The 21,421-nt window shown below is 46.0% G+C and overlaps 1 protein-coding gene across 1 annotated transcript; it reads left to right on the top strand.

Annotated features, from left to right (window-relative positions):
• The first annotated feature begins 3,123 nt into the window (after positions 1–3,123).
• Positions 3,124–19,071, top strand: bdh1 (3-hydroxybutyrate dehydrogenase, type 1). Its single transcript, XM_065006852.1, has 5 exons — positions 3,124–3,770; positions 4,547–4,657; positions 4,924–5,065; positions 8,163–8,315; positions 13,419–19,071. The coding sequence occupies exons 1-5, from the start codon at positions 3,558–3,560 to the stop codon at positions 13,883–13,885; spliced, it is 1,086 nt and encodes a 361-aa protein (XP_064862924.1). The 5' UTR covers positions 3,124–3,557; the 3' UTR covers positions 13,886–19,071.
• Positions 19,072–21,421: the final 2,350 nt, after the last annotated feature.

Raw genomic sequence — 21,421 nt, 5'->3', positions numbered from 1 at the left:
CTCTTCTTGTGGAAAGATGGTGCCTTTTGTTTTATATCGTTTACAATTCATTTTGCAGCCACTAAGTGGCTCTTCCCTGGCTTGTTTCACCAGGGTAGGTCTTCAGTTGGCCTGATCCCAGGGTAGGTCTTCAGTTGGCCTGATCCCAGGGTAGGTCTTCAGTTGGCCTGAGCCCAGGGTAGGCCTTCAGTTGGCCTGAGCCCAGGGTAGGCCTTCAGTTGGCCTGATCCCAGGGTAGGTCTTCAGTTGGCCTGAGCCCAGGGTAGGTCTTCAGTTGGCCTGAGCCCAGGGTAGGTCTTCAGTTGGCCTGAGCCCAGGGTAGGCCTTCAGTTGGCCTGAGCCCAGGGTAGGTCTTCAGTTGGCCTGATCCCAGGGTAGGTCTTCAGTTGGCCTGAGCCCAGGGTAGGTCTTCAGTTGGCCTGATCCCAGGGTAGGTCTTCAGGGTATGCCTTCAGTTGGCCTGAGCCCAGGGTAGGTCTTCAGTTGGCCTGAGCCCAGGGTAGGCCTTCAGTTGGCCTGAGCCCAGGGTAGGTCTTCAGTTGGCCTGATCCCAGGGTAGGTCGTCAGTTGGCCTGAGCCCAGGGTAGGCCTTCAGTTGGCCTGAGCCCAGGGTAGGCCTTCAGTTGGCCTGAGCCCAGGGTAGGCCTTCAGTTGGCCTGAGCCCAGGGTAGGCCTTCAGTTGGCCTGATCCCAGGGTTGGCCTGATCCCAGGGTAGGCCTTCAGTTGGCCTGATCCCAGGGTAGGCCTTCAGTTGGCCTGATCCCAGGGTAGGTCTTCAGTTGGCCTGATCCCAGGGTAGGTCTTCAGTTGGCCTGAGCCCAGGGTAGGTCTTCAGTTGGCCTGAGCCCAGGGTTGGCCTGATCCCAGGGTAGGTCTTCAGTTGGCCTAAACCCTCAAAGCTGGATTTGAGAACCTGTTACACTCTTGAGCTGAAGGCTCCATTCTTGGGCTTGTGTTTGATCATATCTGTACTCTTGGTACTGACACATACCCCCGGGACATGTTGGTCTCCTTTTGTTCAGCTTCTTTCAGGTCACTTCTTTTACTTGACACATAGTGCCTGGACCACAGCCCCTGTCACATGCTAAATCAACTACTGGTGGAATAAGTTGTGCTTGGTCTTTTATTTGACACAATAACGTGCTAGGGTTCATTCAGGAAGGTTCAATGGTACAGGACATGAATACATTACGTTGTCACAATTACCTCCCATATCTCTGCTCTGTTAGACCTGTGTTTAGAAATCAGGATACGAGTACCTCGTTGGATTCCCATGTGAAGGCTTATTGGCCATTCATTCATAGACCTAGAGACAGTATAGCACAGAGAAAGGTCATGAGCAGATGAGCTCCCACTTTGTTCAGCATGTTTAGAGTTAGACAAACATGGACATATACAGGATGCTACCTTAAACAACACAACCTTCACTCCAACCCTACAACCTGGTTTTGGTTTACCTGGAATGTTTCCTACACCCAAGGATTATTATTCCCAAGTTACACAGTAAATGCTCTCGCAAACCAACAGAAACCTGAAAACACCATCCGACCTGAGCGAGTAATGCTTAGTCTGAAGAAAAATATATTACATTTACATACCTCTCTCTGTTCACTGTCTGCCCTGGTTGTCTATATACGATATGTTAATGATCTGTGGTGTGTAATGAGTAGCAAACAGACGCTGCTCTTGACGCTTATCTCAGTTACTAATAAGCATGCACCCATTGTAAAAACTGTTAAATCCCCTTGGATTGATGAGGATTTGAAAAATTGTATGCCATACCTTTTGCCTCATTCAACATGTGAATGAGGCAAACGGTATGGCAATAAGTCTGGCAGCCCAACCGATTGGACAAAACGTACTGCAAATGAAGAAATCGCGTGACTAAACTAAAGAAGAAACTACACAAACAAAAATAAACTATATAAAGAATGATAGTAAAAAGCTTTGGAGCACCCTTAAATGAAATTTTAAATCAAATTCATTAATTGAATCAGATGGCTTATTCATCACAAAGCCCACTGATATTGCAAACTACTTTAATTACTTTTTCATTGGCAAGATAAACAAACTTAGGGATGACGTGCCAGCAACAAACGCTGACACTGCACATCCATGTATATCGGACCAAATTATGAAAGACACGCGTTGTACTTTTGAAATCTGTAAAGTGTGTTGAAAAGGTGAAAACATTGTCTATCAACAATGACAAGCCACCAGGGTCTGACAACCTGGATGGAAAATGACTGAAGATAATAGAGGACGATATTGCATCTCCTATTTGACATATCTTCAATCCAAACCTACTAGAGAGTGTGTGCCCTCAGGCCTGGAGGGAAGCTGAAGTCATTCCTCTACCTAAGAATAGTAAAAGCCCCCTTTACTGGCTCAAATAGCTGACCGATCAGCCGGTTACCAAACCTTAGTATTTGACCAGATACAATGTTATTATACAGTAAACAAATGGACAAACATTCAACACCCTTATAGGGAAGGACACTTACACACATGACTGATTGGCTGAGATAAATGATGCAATGATGATGATGATGATGATGATTAAAACAGAGCAGGTTTGTTCATTGTGGCTTTTGACATTATCGATCAAAGTCTGCTGCTGGAAAAACACTACCGTTCAAAAGTTTGGGGTCACTTAGAAATGTTCTTGTTTTTGAAAGAAAAGCACTTTTTTTTGTCCATTAAAATAACCTCAAATTGATCAGGGGAGGGGGGGCGGCAGCAGGGTAGCCTAGTGGTTAGAGCGTTGGACTAGTAACTGAAAGGTTGCAAGATCGAATCCCCGAGACGACAAGGTAAAAATCTGTAGTTCTGCTCCTGAACAAGGCAGTTAACCCACCTAGGCAATCATCGTAAATAAGACTTGCCTAGTAAAATCAGGAATATGTTGTAGCTGATTGTTTTGTGGAACATCTACATAGGCGTACAGAGGCCCATTATCAGCAACCATCCTCATGTGTTCCAATGGCACGTTGTGTTAGCTAATCCAAGTTTATCATTTTAAACGGCTAATTGATCATTAGAAAACCCTTTCACAATTATGTTATCACAGCTGAAAACTGTTCTGATTAAAGAAGCAATAAAACTGGCCTTCTTTTAGTCTTTAGACTAGTTGAGTATCTGGAGCATCAGCATTTCTGTTTTTTGATTACAGGCTCAAAATGGCCAGAAACAAAGACTTTCTTCTGAAACTATTCTTGGAATGTAAATCACAGAACATATAGGTAGTGGCAGCTGCAGAGAAGTAGCTGGGCATACAAGATTTGACTTCAGAAGAGTTACAGGGTGTGTTGAGTGGTGGTTTTCTGCCCTGGTGGTGCAGGAGTAGATATGGTCAAAGTAGTGGAATGGGGAAGTGAGTTTTTAATTAGTGTAGAGTTAGTTGGAATGGTGTTTATTTGATATTTTCCCCATTTAGTATCACAGTATAATGGCTTTATATTATAGTCCAGTTGGGGGCGGTAATGCAACACATTGGATGCCAACCGCCGTTAAACCCCGAAGAAGAAGTTAACAGCACAGAAGTTTTAATAACGAAATGGCTTCGCTTCCTTTCGTTCGAGGGGCTCTACTCGTGTCGTTTTCGGTTCTTTTGACTGTAGTTCTGGGGTTCGGACTCCCAGCGTTGCTGAATGCTGTCGCTGAATGCTGTGGTTTTCCTGAGACCAGTGTGTCGGAGTGCATAGTCGGGGTGTATTTCATTTTTGTACTCTATGTCGCGACACCACGGATACCCAGAGGAACGATAGAGGTACAGAAGCCTAAAATATCTCACCTGTACTGTATACCACTGAAAATCTAATGCCTTTAATATTTTATTCCACACTGTATCTACGCTATACTGATTTAAAGTTGAACAAAGCAGATATGATATGATTTAATGTCTTAATAAGATATACAAGTATCCCACAATAGTTTGAAATTAAATGGGTCAATTCCAAGCAGTGCAGTTTCTCAGCTTGCCTTTCCATCTATTCAAACCCTTTACAATGACACGTCGTGTTGGGTAATATTAGTGTGTCCATGTTGCAGGTACAGGGAAAGGCAGTATGGGTAATATTAGTGTGTCCATGTTGCAGGTACAGGGAAAGGCAGTATGGGTAATATTAGTGTGTCCATGTTGCAGGTACAGGGAAAGGCAGTATGGGTAATATTAGTGTGTCCATGTTGCAGGTACAGGGAAAGGCAGTATGGGTAATATTAGTGTGTCCATGTTGCAGGTACAGGGAAAGGCAGTATGGGTAATATTAGTGTGTCCATGTTGCAGGTACAGGGAAAGGCAGTATGGGTAATATTAGTGTGTCCATGTTGCAGGTACAGGGAAAGGCAGTATGGGTAATATTAGTGTGTCCATGTTGCAGGTACAGGGAAAGGCAGTATGGGTAATATTAGTGTGTCCATGTTGCAGGTACAGGGAAAGGCAGTATGGGTAATATTAGTGTGTCCATGTTGCAGGTACATCAGTGTGTCCATGTTGCAGGTACAGGGAAAGGCAGTATGGGTAATATTAGTGTGTCCATGTTGCAGGTACAGGGAAAGGCAGTATTCATCACAGGCTGTGACAGTGGTTTTGGTCATGCCACGGCTAAGCACCTCCACAAACTGGGCTTCACTGTCTTCGCTGGGTGTCTGTTCAAGGTAATGTTTATATCCAGGTAAACTGTCTGTTCAAGGTAATGCTTATATCCAGGTAAACTGTCTGTTCAAGGTAATGTTTATGTCCAGGTAAACTGTCAAGGTAATGCAGAAGATGCTAAGGAAATGGGAAGTAGGATTTCTGTGTGTGAAATAATAGGCTGGCGCAGTAGACTGAGTTTGTGCTGATTGTTGAAATATTCAGAGAGCCATTGACTATCGTCAGCCAGTGGTTTGAGTTCTTCTGATTTGATGCCTTTCCTTTCCAGGATAAGGGTGGGGAGGGGTCCAAGGAGCTGGAGGAGATGCAGTCAGATCGGATGAAGGTGGTTCAGCTGGATGTCTGCAGTGAGGAGCAGGTGAACAGAGCTGTGGACTACGTCAACACACACCTGGATGACTCACAGAGAGGTACAGAACACCAGTCTGTCTCTCTGCCAGACAGCAACACGAACGGCATCATGCAGAACACCAGTCTGTCTCTCTGCCAGACAGCAACACGAACGGCATCATGCAGAACACCAGTCTGTCTCTCTGCCAGACAGCAACACGAACGGCATCATGCAGAACTCTTTGTACATTATCTAGAATAAATACACCAGTCTGTCTCTCTGTCAGACAGCAACACGAACGGCATCATGCAGAACTCTTTGTACATTATCTAGAATAAATACACCAGTCTGTCTCTCTGTCAGACAGCAACACGAACGGCATCATGCAGAACTCTTTGTACATTATCTAGAATAAATACACCAGTCTGTCTCTGTCAGACAGCAACACGAACGGCATCATGCAGAACTCTTTGTACATTATCTAGAATAAATACACCAGTCTGTCTCTCTGTCAGACAGCAACACGAACGGCATCATGCAGAACTCTTTGTACATTATCTAGAATAAATATGCTGATTTTCGATCTGAATTATTGGGTATAGTGATTATCTGCATGACAGTGAAAGCAGATGCATTCAGAAAGTAGTCCCCATTTACATATTCAATATTTTGTTACAGCCTGAATTCAAAATAAAAAATCTCAACCATCTACACACGATACCCCATAATGACAAAATGGAAACGTGTTTTAAGACATTTTTGCAGATTGAAAATAAAGAAATATCTCATTTATTTTGGTCCCATTCTTCCTTTACTTAAGCTCTATTAAGTTAGATGGTAACAGCAATCTTCAACTCTTTCTATTCATGTCTGGGCCACTAAAGGACTTTCACATTCTCGTTCTAAAGCCATTCCAGAGTTGCTTTGGCTGTATGATTGGGGTCATTGTCCTGTTGGAACGTAAAACCTTCGCCTCAGTCTAAGGTCATTTGCACTCTGAAGCAGGTTCTCATCAAGGTTGGCTCCATTCATTGTTCCCTCTATCCTTACCAGTCCCTTCCACTGAAAAGCATCCCCAGAGCGTTATGCTGCCACCACCATGCTTCATGGTACAGATGGCGTTAGACTGGTGAGCTGGGCCTGGTTTTCAGACATAGTGTTTTCTATTCAGGCCAATGTTACATTTTTTTGTCTCAAACCACAATCTTTTGCCTTATGCCCTGTCTTTCACATGCATTTTAGCTCCATGTGGGCTGTCATGTGCCTTTCTTCTCAGGAGTAGCTTCTGTCCCATAAAGTTCAGATTGGTGAAGTGCTGTAGAGACCTTCTGGCAGGTTCTCCCATCTCAACCGAAGAACTTAGTGGTCATTGGGTTCTTGGTCTTCTCCTTGACCAATGTCCTTCTTGCCTGGTTGCTCAGTTTGTTCAGACGGCCAGCTCTAGGCTGAGTCTGGGTAGTTCCATATTATTTCCAATGATGGAGACCACTGTGCTCTTGGAAACTTTCAACACTAGAAATGGTTTTACACCCCAGATATATGCTTCATCACAATCCTGTCTTAGAGATCTACGGACAGTTCCTTGAACTTCATGGTATAGTTCCTGCACTGTCAACTGGCGGACCTTATATAGACAGGTGTTTTTTTTCTTCTCCAAAATCACAAAATCCAGTCTATTGAATTTACCTCCGGTGGACTCCAAGTTGTAGTGACATCTCAAGGATGAACAATGGAAACAGGATTCACCTGGGCTCAATTTGGGGTGTCATGGCAAGGGGGTGTGAATACTTACAGTACCAGTCAAAAGTTTGGACACACCTACTCACTCATTTGAGCCAATCAGTTGTTGTGACAAGGTAGGGTTGGTATAGAGAAGATTGTCTTTTACCAAATAGGGCCAAGTCCATATTATGGCAAGAAAAAATAAACAAATGACAGGTCCATTACTTTACGACATGAAGGTCAGTCAATACGGAATATTTCAAGTATTTTGAAGGTTTCCTCAAGTCATGTCGCAAAAACCATCAAGATGAAACTGGCTCTCTTGAGGACCACCACAGGAAAGGAAGACCCAGTTACCTCTGCTGCAGAGGATACGTTCATTAGAGTTAACAGCACCCCAGATTGCAGCCCAAATAAATGCTTCACAGAGTTCAAGTAACAGACACATCTCAACATCAACTGTTCAGAGGAGACTGTGTGAATCAGACCTTCATGGTCGAATTGCTGCAAAGAAACCACTACTAAAGGACATCAATAAGGAGAGACTGTCTTGGGCCAAGAAACATGAGGAATGGACTTTAGACCGGTGGAAATCTGTCCCTTGGTCTGATGAGTCCAAACGTGAGATTTTTGGTTCCAACTGTCGTATTTTTGTGAGATGCAGAGTAGGTGAACGGATGAACGGATGTGTGGTTCCCACCGTGAAGCATGGAGGAGGAGGTGTGATGGTGCTTTTCTGGTGACACTGACTGATTTATTGAGAATTCAAGGCCCACTTAACCAGCATGGCTGCAGCGATACACCATCCTATCTGGTTTGTGCTTAGTGGCACTATTCATTTTTCAACAAAGGGCTAAGGACTATTTGACCAATGAGAGTGATTGAGTGCTGCATAAGATGACCTGGCCTCCACAATCAAATTACCTGGCCTCCACAATCACCTGACCTCAACCCAATTGTTTGGGATGAGTTGGACCGCAGAGTGAAGGAAAAGTAGCCAACAAGTACTCAGCATATGTGGGAACTCCTTCAAGACTGTTGGAAAAGCATTCCTCATGAAGATTCTTGAGAGAATGCCAAGAGTGTGCAAAGCTGTCAAAGGGTGGCTACTTTGAAGAATCTAAAATATATTTTGAAAATATAAAATATATTGTTTCACTTTTTTTTTTGGTTACCACATGATTCCATAGTTTAATATCTTCACTATTATTCTACAATGAATGACATAGTGAAAATAAAGAAAAGCCCTGGAATGAGTAGGTGTGTCCAAACTTTTGACTGGTACTGTATGTAAATGAGATTTTTTGTATTTCATTTTCAGTAAATTTGCATACATTTCTAAACATGTTTTCACTTTGTCGTTATTGTGTGTAAATGTTTAAATCAAGAAGAAAATGTGTCAATGGAGACACTGAAGGAGACCAAGTCATAACCTTCTCTATTCCCCTGATCAGGTCTGTGGGCGGTGCTGAACAACGCAGGCGTGTCTACGTTTGGAGAGGTGGAGTTTACGACCATGGAGACGTACCGACAGGTGTCAGAGGTCAACCTGTGGGGGGTTATCAGGGTCACCAAGGCCCTCCTGCCCCTCATCCGTAGGGCCAAAGGTCAGCCACACACACAACTGCTTCAGACACAAGTACTAAATAACTACCGCCCTGTAGCAGTCACATCTGTAATCATGAAGTGCTTTGACAGGCTGGTCATGGCTCACATTAACTCCACCATCCCAGACATCCTAGACACACTCCAATTTTCATACCACCCCACCCGATCCATAGATGAGACTATCTCTATTGCACTCCACACTGTGCTCACCCATCTAGATAAGAGGAATACCTATGTGAGAATGCTGTTCATTGACTACAGCTCACTGTTAAACACCCATTGTCCCCTCCATGCTTGTCACCAAGCTTAAGACCATGGGACTGAAGAGCTCCCTCTGCAACTGGAGCCTGGACTTCCTGATGGGCCACCCCCAGGTGGTGAGGGTAGGTAACAACACCTCCGCCACGCTGACCCTAAACACGGGGGCCACTCAGGGGTGCGTGCTTAGTCCCCTCCTGTACTCCCCGTTCACCCACGGTTGCGTGGCCAAACACGTTTCCCAACACCATCATCAAGTTTGCCTGATCACCGGCGACGATGAGACAGCCTACAGGGAGGAGGGCAGTGTGGTGCCAGAACAACAACCTCTTCCTCAACATCAGTAAGACAAACGAGATGATTGTGGACTACAGGAAACGAGCGGGCGAGCACGCCCCCTTCCACATGGACGGCAGCGGGTCGAGAGCATCAACTTCCTGTCCAAATCACTAAGAACTTCAAATGGTCCACACACAGTCGTGAAAAAGGCACAACATCACCTAATCTCCCTCAGATCCTGAAAGTTGTACAGCTGCACCATCGAGAGCATATTGACTGGTTGCATCACCGCCTGGTGTGGCAACGGCACCGCCCTCGATCGCATGGAGAGTGGTGCAGACAGCCCAGTACATCACTGGGGCCATCCAGGACCTCTAATCAGGCGGTGTAAAAGGAAGGCCCAGCCACCCAAACCATGGTCTAATCAGGCGGTGTAAAAGGAAGGCCCAGCCACCCAAACCATGGTCTAATCCGGCGGTGTAAAAGGAAGGCCCAGCCACCCAAACCATGGTCTAATCAGGTGGTGTAAAAGGAAGGCCCAGCCACCCAAACAATGGTCTAATCAGGTGGTGTAAAAGGAAGGCCCAGCAACCCAAACCATGGTCTAATCAGGCGGTGTAAAAGGAAGGCCCAGCCACCCAAACCATGGTCTAATCAGGTGGTGTAAAAGGAAGGCCCAGCCACCCAAACCATGGTCTAATCAGGCGGTGTAAAAGGAAGGCCCAGCCACCCAAACCATGGTCTAATCAGGCGGTGTAAAAGGAAGGCCCAGCCACCCAAACCATGGTCTAATCAGGTGGTGTAAAAGGAAGGCCCAGCCACCCAAACCATGGTCTAATCAGGTGGTGTAAAAGGAAGGAATCAGGTGGTGTAAAAGGAAGGCCCAGCCACCCAAACCATGGTCTAATCAGGTGGTGTAAAAGGAAGGCCCAGCAACCCAAACCATGGTCTAATCAGGCGGTGTAAAAGGAAGGCCCAGCCACCCCATGGTCCATGGTCTAACCCAAACCAGGTGGTGTAAAAGGAAGGCCCAGCCACCCAAACCATGGTCTAATCCGGCGGTGTAAAAGGAAGGCCCAGCCACCCAAACCATGGTCTAATCAGGTGGTGTAAAAGGAAGGCCCAGCCACCCAAACCATGGTCTAATCAGGCGGTGTAAAAGGAAGGCCCAGCCACCCAAACCATGGTCTAATCAGGTGGTGTAAAAGGTGGTAAAAGGAAGGCCCAGCCACCCAAACCATGGTCTAATCAGGCGGTGTAAAAGGAAGGCCCAGCCACCCAAACCATGGTCTAATCAGGCGGTGTAAAAGGAAGGCCCAGCCACCCAAACCATGGTCTAATCAGGTGGTGTAAAGGAAGGCCCAGCCACCCAAACCATGGTCTAATCAGGCGGTGTAAAAGGAAGGCCCAGCCACCCAAACCATGGTCTAATCCGGCCACCCAAACCATGGTCTAATCAGGCGGTGTAAAGGAAGGCCCAGCCACCCAAACCATGGTCTAATCAGGCGGTGTAAAAGGAAGGCCCAGCCACCCAAACCATGGTCTAATCAGGCGGTGTAAAAGGAAGGCCCAGCCACCCAAACCATGGTCTAATCAGGCGGTGTAAAAGGAAGGCCCAGCCACCCAAACCATGGTCTAATCAGGCGGTGTAAAAGGAAGGCCCAGCCACCCAAACCATGGTCTAATCAGGTGGTGTAAAAGGAAGGCCCAGCCACCCAAACCATGGTCTGATCAGGCGGTGTAAAAGGAAGGCCCAGCCACCCAAACCATGGTCTAATCAGGTGGTGTAAAAGGAAGGCCCAGCCACCCAAACCATGGTCTAATCAGGCGGTGTAAAAGGAAGGCCCAGCCACCCAAACCATGGTCTAATCAGGCGGTGTAAAAGGAAGGCCCAGCCACCCAAACCATGGTCTGACACCCAACAGACTCCTGAACAGCATCTAGACTGCTAAATAGCTAACAGAATGGTAACACAGACTGAGTTTACCCTTGTATTTTCTCTAACACACACATAACATGCACATTTACACTGACTCTACACACACTCACATACAATCATCATATAGACTGCTGCTACTCTGTTTATCATATATTGCCGATGCCTAGTCACCTTACCATTTATACATTTAGAAAGTGTTAAGACCCCTTGACTTTTTCCTCATGTTACGTTACAGCCTTATTCTAAAATCCATCCTCACACAATACCCCATAATGACAAAGCAAAAACAGAAATTCCTTATTTACATAAGTATTCAGACCCTTTGCTATGAATCAAAATTGAGCTCAGGTGCATCCTGTTGCCAATGTTCATTCTTGAGATGGTTCTACAACTTGGAGTCCACCTGTGATAAATTCAATTGATTAGACTTGATTTGGACAGGCAAGCACCTGTCTATATAAGTACAGGGGGCTCTGTTTAGGTGGTGGTGGTGGTACAGGGGGCTCTGTTTAGGTGGTGGTGGTACAGGGGGCTCTGTTTAGGTGGTGGTGGTGGTACAGGGGGCTCTGTTTAGGTGGTGGTGGTGGTGGTACAGGGGGCTCTGTTTAGGTGGTGGTGGTGGTGGTACAGGGGCTCTGTTTAGGTGGTGGTGGTACAGGGGGCTCTGTTTAGGTGGTGGTGGTACAGGGGGCTCTGTTTAGGTGGTGGTGGTGGTGGTACAGGGGCTCTGTTTAGGTGGTGGTGGTACAGGGGGCTCTGTTTAGGTGGTGGTGGTGGTACAGGGGCTCTGTTTAGGTGGTGGTGGTGGTGGTACAGGGGGCTCTGTTTAGGTGGTGGTGGTGGTACAGGGGCTCTGTTTAGGTGGTGGTACAGGGGGCTCTGTTTAGGTGGTGGTGGTGGTGGTACAGGGGCTCTGTTTAGGTGGTGGTGGTGGTGGTACAGGGGGCTCTGTTTAGGTGGTGGTGGTGGTACAGGGGGCTCTGTTTAGGTGGTGGTGGTGGTACAGGGGGCTCTGTTTAGGTGGTGGTGGTGGTGGTACAGGGGCTCTGTTTAGGTGGTGGTGGTGGTACAGGGGCTCTGTTTAGGTGGTGGTGGTGGTACAGGGGGCTCTGTTTAGGTGGTGGTGGTGGTACAGGGGCTCTGTTTAGGTGGTGGTGGTGGTACAGGGGGCTCTGTTTAGGTGGTGGTGGTGGTACAGGGGCTCTGTTTAGGTGGTGGTGGTGGTACAGGGGCTCTGTTTAGGTGGTGGTGGTGGTACAGGGGCTCTGTTTAGGTGGTGGTGGTGGTACAGGGGCTCTGTTTAGGTGGTGGTGGTGGTGGTACGGAGGGCTCTGTTTAGGTGGTGGTGGTGGTACAGGGGGCTCTGTTTAGGTGGTGGTGGTGGTGGTACGGGGGGCTCTGTTTAGGTGGTGGTGGTGGTACAGGGGGCTCTGTTTAGGTGGTGGTGGTACAGGGGTTTAGGTGGTGGTGGTGGTGGTACTCTGTTTAGGTGGTGGTGGTGGTGGTACAGGGGGCTCTTTTAGGTGGTGGTGGTGGTACAGGGGCTCTGTTTAGGTGGTGGTGGTACAGGGGGCTCTGTTTAGGTGGTGGTGGTGGTACAGGGGCTCTGTTTAGGTGGTGGTACAGGGGGCTCTGTTTAGGTGGTGGTGGTGGTACGGGGGGCTCTTTTTAGGTGGTGGTGGTGGTACGGGGGGCTCTGTTTAGGTGGTGGTGGTGGTACAGGGGGCTCTGTTTAGGTGGTGGTGGTGGTACAGGGGGCTCTGTTTAGGTGGTGGTGGTGGTACGGGGGCTCTGTTTAGGTGGTGGTGGTGGTACGGGGGCTCTGTTTAGGTGGTGGTGGTACGGGGGCTCTGTTTAGGCAAAATGTTGTTTGTGTGGAATGTAATGTACTGCATTGAGCTGGTAGAAAATGAGTGACAAACTGACTGGCGCTTTGGTCAATCAGTCGCTGTTCTGTAAAGCTCCTGAAGAATGTTTTTAAGATGTGGTTTTGAGGCTAGTTGGACTGTAGAGGCTCGCCACTGGAGCTTTGACTAACCGGCTCAGAGCTTGGGTTCTTACTGCTTTTCTTCTTGAAATAAAAAGTGAAAAGGTAGACTCGGCGTTATGTGGTTGTCACCTGCAGCACCTCAGATATTCACATGAGAGTGATGCAATACTTTTCCGTGTTTCAACGCTCTTCGTTGTTTCAGAAATCGATTGCTGTTTTCTTTGTGCATTGTGATGAATCTACCTTTTTAAATGTGTTCTAAATCACTGTGTTGATCAATAGGTGTTGATCAATAGGTATTGATCTCATGGCACTGTGTTGATCAATAGGTATTGACCTCATGGCACTGTGTTGATCAATAGGTATTGATCTAATGGCACTGTGTTGATCAATAGGTATTGACCTCATGGCACTGTGTTGATCAATAGGTATTGACCTCATGGCACTGTGTTGATCAATAGGTATTGATCCATGTAATAACCTAATGCTACTGTGTTGATCAATAGGTATTGATCCATGTAATAACCTAATGGCACTGTGTTGATCAATAGGTATTGATCCATGTAATAACCTAATGGCACTGTGTTGATCAATAGGTATTGATCCATGTAATAACCTAATGCCACTGTGTTGCAGGTCGTGTGGTCAACCTGGCCAGTATGTATGGGCGGATGGGCAATGCCCTGCGTTCTCCATACTGCGTATCTAAATATGGCGTGGAAGCGTTCTCCGACTGTCTACGTTACGAGATGAAGGCCTGGGGGGTCAAGGTCTCCGTCATCGAGCCGGGGAACTTCATTGTGGCAACGGGCATCCTGACCCGGGACATTGTGGCGACCACGGCTGATAAACTGTGGCGCGAGGCTCCCCCTGGTGTCCAGGAGGACTATGGCCACGCCCATTTCGACAAACGCATGGCTCTGATGAGGTCATACTGTAGCAGCGGACAGAAAGATGTCCAGCCCGTCCTAGATGACATCACCGACGCCATCACGTCGCGCCGCCCGTTCACGCGCTATAACCCCATGGAGCCTCACTGGTGGATCAGGATGCAGGTGATGACACACCTGCCGGCCGCCATCTCCGACCGTCTCTACTTCTGACCTGGAGGATCCCCGTCTCCGACCGTCTCTACTTCTGACCTGGAGGATCCCCGTCTCCGACCGTCTCTACTTCTGACCTGGAGGATCCCCGTCTCCGACCGTCTCTACTTCTGACCTGGAGGATCCCTGTCTCCGACCGTCTCTACTTCTGACCTGGAGGATCCCCGTCTCCGACCGTCTCTACTTCTGACCTGGAGGATCCCTGTCTCCGACCGTCTCTACTTCTGACCTGGAGGATCCCCGTCTCCGACCGTCTCCATACGTACAGTGTATCCTATTGCATTAGGGTTCCGTTCCACTTTAGAGTCTAAAATTGGGGAATTCCCTATGGAAAATTACAAGCGATCGATTCTCAATATGTTAATCTAATTTGAATGAATTTCCTGACTTGACTGATTTAACAATTTCTATTCTCCTTGGATCATGAGGTCCAGAGACCACTGCTGTAGCTAAGGATTCCTTCACACTGGAAATCTCAGTGACTGAGCCATTTTGAACATTATGCACTATTGTCCTATCTACAATATATACGTTATTCACCCCCTTGGAAATGGGATTTTTTCTTCTTAAGTAATAACTGAAGCTGTAATATTCAAGTGATGAAGCCGAAGTTTGGAGGTTATATTGGCGCGGGTGTTAGGCCCGAGGTGAACACCAGCTCCCAGGGCATTATCACTTTTATACGGGTTATTAACATATTTTCAGAAACATTATTTTGATGAATTTACTCATACAGTTTCATCCTTCCACGAGATATAGTCCCGACACAAATCTGGGGTTGCTACCCAAGCCGGCTGGTTGTTCATTCTATCAGTTCGGTTGCCAGAGACGCGACCCAGTCGTTGTCCTTTTGTTCTGTGTCTAGGGACGAGACCCAGTCGTTGTCCTTGTTGTTCTGTGTCTAGGGACGAGACCCAGTCGTTGTCCTTGTTGTTCTGTGTCTAGGGACGAGACCCAGTCGTTGTCCTTTTGTTCTGTGTCTAGGGACGCGACCCAGTCGTTGTCCTTTTGTTCTGTGTCTAGGGACGCGACCCAGTCGTTGTCCTTTTGTTCTGTGTCTAGGGACGAGACCCAGTCGTTGTCCTTTTGTTCTGTGTCTAGGGACGAGACCCAGTCGTTGTCCTTTTGTTCTGTGTCTAGGGACGAGACCCAGTCGTTGTCCTTTTGTTCTGTGTCTAGGGACGAGACCCAGTCGTTGTCCTTTTGTTCTGTGTCTAGGGACGAGACCCAGTCGTTGTCCTTTTGTTCTGTATCTAGGGACGCGACCCAGTCGTTGTCCTTTTGTTCTGTGTCTAGGGACGAGACCCAGTCGTTGTCCTTTTGTTCTGTATCTAGGGACGCGACCCAGTCGTTGTCCTTTTGTTCTGTGTCTAGGGACGAGACCCAGTCGTTGTCCTTTTGTTCTGTGTCTAGGGACGCGACCCAGTCGTAGTCCTTTTGTTCTGTATCTAGGGACGAGACCCAGTCGTTGTTCTGTATCTAGGGACGCGACCCAGTCGTTGTCCTTTTGTTCTGTGTCTAGGGACGCGACCCAGTCGTTGTGCTTTTGTTCTGTGTCTAGGGACGAGACCCAGTCGTAGTCCTTTTGTTCTGTATCTAGGGACGCGACCCAGTCGTAGTCCTTTTGTTCTGTATCTAGGGACGAGACCCAGTCGTTGTTCTGTATCTAGGGACGCGACCCAGTCGTTGTGCTTTTGTTCTGTGTCTAGGGACGAGACCCAGTCGTTGTCCTTTTGTTCTGTGTCTAGGGACGAGACCCAGTCGTTGTTCTGTATCTAGGGACGCGACCCAGTCGTTGTTCTGTGTCTAGGGACGAGACCCAGTCGTTGTTCTGTGTCTAGGGACGCGACCCAGTCGTTGTTCTGTGTCTAGGGACGCGACCCAGTCGTTCTTTCTAAATGTTCCATTGCCATGATGGCTGGCAATGATCTTATCCGTTGCTTGCTATTTGGCTAACACAGTCATGTCAAACAGTGTAGCCAGAATAACAGCACAGTAGCTGGGGTTTAAGCTGTTTTCTAGTGACTCTTTCGGGATACCTCCATAACAATGAGCTAAGGATTTCTCCTGGCATGGAACGCTGGCTGGTTCTCTCTCTTCCCAAACTGAAGCTGGAATGATGAGCAGTTACTGTTGTTCTGTTGACATTTCATATGTATATAAACATAAATATATATGTATACATGTATAGATACATAAAAATGATGCTGAGAGAAGCTGCCTGTTTGTCCCAACATGTACATTAACAGCTGGAGATCCAATTTCAAAATTGTATTTTTGTATTATTGTTTTTGCAAATGCAAGGTTATTACAAATCTCCACTGTTGAAAACCAATTGTTAATCTAAAAGAAATGTGAGATAATGTCTAGATGCTTTTTATAGTGGAGATCAAGTTTATAAGTTGCCTGGTTGGGCTGATGAGACAGTGGATTGCTTAGAGTAAATAGACATCATTAACGTCATAGATTTAGCCTGTGGTAACTTGTAGAATAGACAATGGCTGGAATGTGGTTTTAACCAACCAGGATTAGACACCACCCATATAAAGCTTGATTGAGAATTATTCAACCCTCTGAGTCAATACATGTTAGAATCACATTTTGGCAGCGATTACAGCTGTGTGTCTTCTTGGGTTGGTATCTAAGGGGCCGATTCCGTCTGAGGAAATGCCTTTGCACTTCTCAGTTGGTATTCAGACTTACCAAGCACGTATTGCGCTCTACAGCTCTACACCATGCCCTCAATGAATAAATATCATTCAATCACTGACAAACCACTTGCTGGCTAACCGATTATCTTCTTTGTTGTGAAGTTCAAAGTTCACATTCAATAGTGTTTTCAGTACATTTATCGAAAGCCATCCCTTTAAATATGCTGTACCTTTTTTAAAATTTGAATTTAGTCTACAGACTATCGTGAGAATATTATGGATCAATGAAATGTAAGCATCTAAATATATCGATCTCTTTTCAGCACCAACTCGTATATTTTTGTGTGGATTATTTCGTGCCGATGTTAGGAAAGTGAATCATTCTAATCCGGTTTGGTGAGCCGTTAAATATATCATCCTGAAAGTTGCCGTGTTCAAGTTCAATCCATAACATATTGGAAGGTGGGAAAATGCGGACAATAGTCGTATGAACTAAACATGGCACTGTGATGAACCGTGCGGCAGGTTTAAACTGCTACGTCCCGAGTTCCATAAGGCCTCTAATAGACACCGTTAGCCTGGAACAACGACAGACGACCGAGGAAGGAAGGGGAATGGTGCTAAATGTAGGAAACTATAGTGAAAGTTAGAACTGCATGTGGGTATTACTGACGGTGGCTCCCGATAGTGGCTCATATTTAACATGTCACACATTGTAAAGATAAACTGAGAAAACAATGAAAACATTCTGAAGAGAATAAATCATGGCTGCAGGTTCGGCCATTTAAAGGCCTATAGAGTATAGGGTCTTCAAATGTCAATCCCTGCAAGTTATTAGGGCATAACAGCTATTTATAGTCTATTTCACTGTGGCGAGGAGCCGTAACACATCTCATGTTGATATGACTTTAATTTGGCCTCTTTAGGACTGGTTTCACATTTGTCCCCAGGAAAAATAATCTAGAACAGTTACTATATGTAGGCTATCTCCAAACAGCTTCCTCATTTTACCTAGCGGCAGGGTAGCCTCGTGGTTAGAGCTATCTCCAAACAGCTTCCTCATTTTACCTAGCGGCAGGGTAGCCTCGTGGTTAGAGCTATCTCCAAACAGCTTCCTCATTTTACCTAGCGGCAGGGTAGCCTCGTGGTTAGAGCAAGTTCAAATCCCCGAGCTGACAAGGTACAAATCTGTCGTTCTGCACCTGAACAAGGCAATTCCCCGGTAGGCCGTCATTGAAAATAAGAATGTGTTCTTAACTGACTTCCCTAGTTAAATAAATGATTATAAATGACAAGGAATGGCTTTATTTCTATCAAGAACAAAATGAAGGTAAATCTGACGATTCTGTTACAAAACGTTTCTTAAGCAAATGGCACGAAATGAGGAGGGACCTACCTGAATTTGTCCAATAGAAACTCTTTTTATTAGCAAAACAGAACCAATGATTACACGCTAGAGGCAGGCAAGAGGGTGTAAGGCAGTATTTAATGTTTTCACTGGCTGTCACCTTGATTACTCAAATTATTCTCCCAACCTTTTCACCTGCATTGTAAAACTTTCATTCTAAGTCTGTTGTAGCAACCTCATGATGGGTATAGGTCAAATTAGAGTATCATGTCGTGGCCTAAACATATCGACGATACATTGAACTGGGTGAATGAAATATGAATGACAGTCATCCAATATGCTGTAATAGAAATAAGGCCGTCCTCAATCTCAAACGGCACCAACCGTGGCTGTCAGGTCAGGTCAGGTAGACAGGAAAGTGTATAAAAAGCCAAATTACACAGCGCTCTGTACTGAACTTCCCCCTGAGAGCTTTCCACACCTCAATTGTCATATTATATATTATATATACATATTTTCAAGCAGATTTAAGTGTCTAAACTGTAACTAGGCCACTCAGCAACATGCGATGTCATCTTGGTAAGGCACTCCAGTTTTATTTAGCCTGGTGTGTCAGGTTAGGACGAGGCAGTTACTGAGTGACATGTTGGATTTGCCCCAAACATAAGACTTAGCATTTATGCCAAAATGTTTATTCCTTTTGCAGTGTTTAAAAAAAAAAAAAAGTTTTACTTCAGTGCCTTGTTATATACAGGATGCTTGTTTTGGAGTTGTTGAGCCGTCCTCGGTTATCTCCTGTCACAGCCATTACAATCTGTAGCTGTTTTAAACTCACCAAGGGTCTCTCATGGTATTGTCCTTCCTGCCCTCCGTTCAGAAGGAGGACTGTATACTTGTTGTGTCTGGGTGGCAATGAGACTTTCAAAAAAGCTCCCTGGTCTTTGTAGTGTGCTTGAAATTCAATAGTTGACCGAGGGACCTTTCGTATGTATGGGGGACAGATGAAGGGGTAGTCAATCAGGAATCACGTCAACCCCTACTATTTCATACGGTACTGGTCATTTATAATGAACTCATTTAGGTTTGCTTAAACAAAGGAGGTGAATTGTTATGCAATGATTTGTTTTTATTAATTTGTAGAAATGTATTTTGTGTAGAACAATAAATAAAATCATTCCAATCCAATTTTAACAACAAAATCCAAGGGGCTGAATACTTGAGATTAGGGTGTTTGACCTGCTACTGTCTGACTTATTATAAATGATGCAATGCCTTGACATTCATACGTTTCCATTCAATTATGAAAAGAGGGACACTGGACGGCTAGTGTTAACTGTTGGTTCTGAGGAGGGTAACCTCTCTCTGTTCTACTGTTGGTTCTGAGGAGGGTAACCTCTCTGTTCTACTGTTGGTTCTGTTCTGTTCTACTGTTGGTTCTGAGGAGGATAACCTCTCTGTTCTACTGTTGGTTCTGAGGAGGATAACCTCTCTGTTCTACTGTTGGTTCTGAGGAGGATAACCTCTCTCTGTTCTACTGTTGGTTCTGAGGAGGATAACCTCTCTGTTCTACTGTTGGTTCTGAGGAGGATAACCTCTCTCTGTTCTACTGTTGGTTCTGAGGAGGGTAACCTCTCTGTTCTACTGTTGGTTCTGAGGAGGATAACCTCTCTCTGTTCTACTGTTGGTTCTGAGGAGGATAACCTCTCTGTTCTACTGTTGGTTCTGAGGAGGATAACCTCTCTCTGTTCTACTGTTGGTTCTGAGGAGGATAACCTCTCTCTGTTCTACTGTTGGTTCTGAGGAGGATAACCTCTCTCTCTGTTCTACTGTTGGTTCTGAGGAGGATAACCTCTCTGTTCTACTGTTGGTTCTGAGGAGGATAACCTCTCTGTTCTACTGTTGGTTCTGAGGAGGATAACCTCTCTCTGTTCTACTGTTGGTTCTGAGGAGGATAACCTCTCTCTCTGTTCTACTGTTGGTTCTGAGGAGGATAACCTCTCTCTGTTCTACTGTTGGTTCTGAGGAGGATAACCTCTCTCTGTTCTACTGTTGGTTCTGAGGAGGATAACCTCTCTCTCTGTTCTACTGTTGGTTCTGAGGAGGATAACCTCTCTCTCTGTTCTACTGTTGGTTCTGAGGAGGATAACCTCTCTCTGTTCTACTGTTGGTTCTGAGGAGGATAACCTCTCTGTTCTACTGTTGGTTCTGAGGAGGATAACCTCTCTGTTCTACTGTTGGTTCTGAGGAGGATAACCTCTCTCTGTTCTACTGTTGGTTCTGAGGAGGATAACCTCTCTGTTCTACTGTTGGTTCTGAGGAGGATAACCTCTCTGTTCTACTGTTGGTTCTGAGGAGGATAACCTCTCTCTGTTCTACTGTTGGTTCTGAGGAGGATAACCTCTCTCTGTTCTACTGTTGGTTCTGAGGAGGATAACCTCTCTCTGTTCTACTGTTGGTTCTGAGGAGGATAACCTCTCTCTGTTCTACTGTTGGTTCTGAGGAGGATAACCTCTCTCTGTTCTAGGAGGGATAACCTCTCTCTACTGTTCTACTGTTGGTTCTGAGGAGGATAACCTCTCTCTCTGTTCTACTGTTGGTTCTGAGGAGGATAACCTCTCTCTGTTCTACTGTTGGTTCTGAGGAGGATAACCTCTCTCTGTTCTACTGTTGGTTCTGAGGAGGATAACCTCTCTGTTCTACTGTTGGTTCTGAGGAGGATAACCTCTCTCTCTGTTCTACTGTTGGTTCTGAGGAGGATAACCTCTCTGTTCTACTGTTGGTTCTGAGGAGGATAACCTCTCTGTTCTACTGTTGGTTCTGAGGAGGATAACCTCTCTCTCTGTTCTACTGTTGGTTCTGAGGAGGATAACCTCTCTCTGTTCTACTGTTGGTTCTGAGGAGGATAACCTCTCTCTCTGTTCTACTGTTGGTTCTGAGGAGGATAACCTCTCTGTTCTACTGTTGGTTCTGAGGAGGATAACCTCTCTGTTCTACTGTTGGTTCTGAGGAGGATAACCTCTCTCTGTTCTACTGTTGGTTCTGAGGAGGATAACCTCTCTGTTCTACTGTTGGTTCTGAGGAGGATAACCTCTCTCTCTGTTCTACTGTTGGTTCTGAGGAGGATAACCTCTCTCTGTTCTACTGTTGGTTCTGAGGAGGATAACCTCTCTGTTCTACTGTTGGTTCTGAGGAGGATAACCTCTGTTCTACTGTTGGTTCTGAGGAGGATAACCTCTCTCTGTTCTACTGTTGGTTCTGAGGAGGATAACCTCTGTTCTACTGTTGGTTCTGAGGAGGATAACCTCTCTGTTCTACTGTTGGTTCTGAGGAGGATAACCTCTCTCTGTTCTACTGTTGGTTCTGAGGAGGATAACCTCTCTCTCTGTTCTACTGTTGGTTCTGAGGAGGATAACCTCTCTCTCTGTTCTACTGTTGGTTCTGAGGAGGATAACCTCTCTCTCTGTTCTACTGTTGGTTCTGAGGAGGATAACCTCTGTTGGTTCTGAGGAGGATAACCTCTCTCTGTTCTACTGTTGG

The sequence above is a fragment of the Oncorhynchus nerka genome, linkage group LG22 (genome assembly GCF_034236695.1).
Source record: "Oncorhynchus nerka isolate Pitt River linkage group LG22, Oner_Uvic_2.0, whole genome shotgun sequence".
NCBI classification, from domain to species: domain Eukaryota; kingdom Metazoa; phylum Chordata; class Actinopteri; order Salmoniformes; family Salmonidae; genus Oncorhynchus; species Oncorhynchus nerka.
The sequence above is the reverse complement of the archived record's forward strand: the minus strand, read 5'-3'. Positions and strand labels throughout refer to the sequence as shown.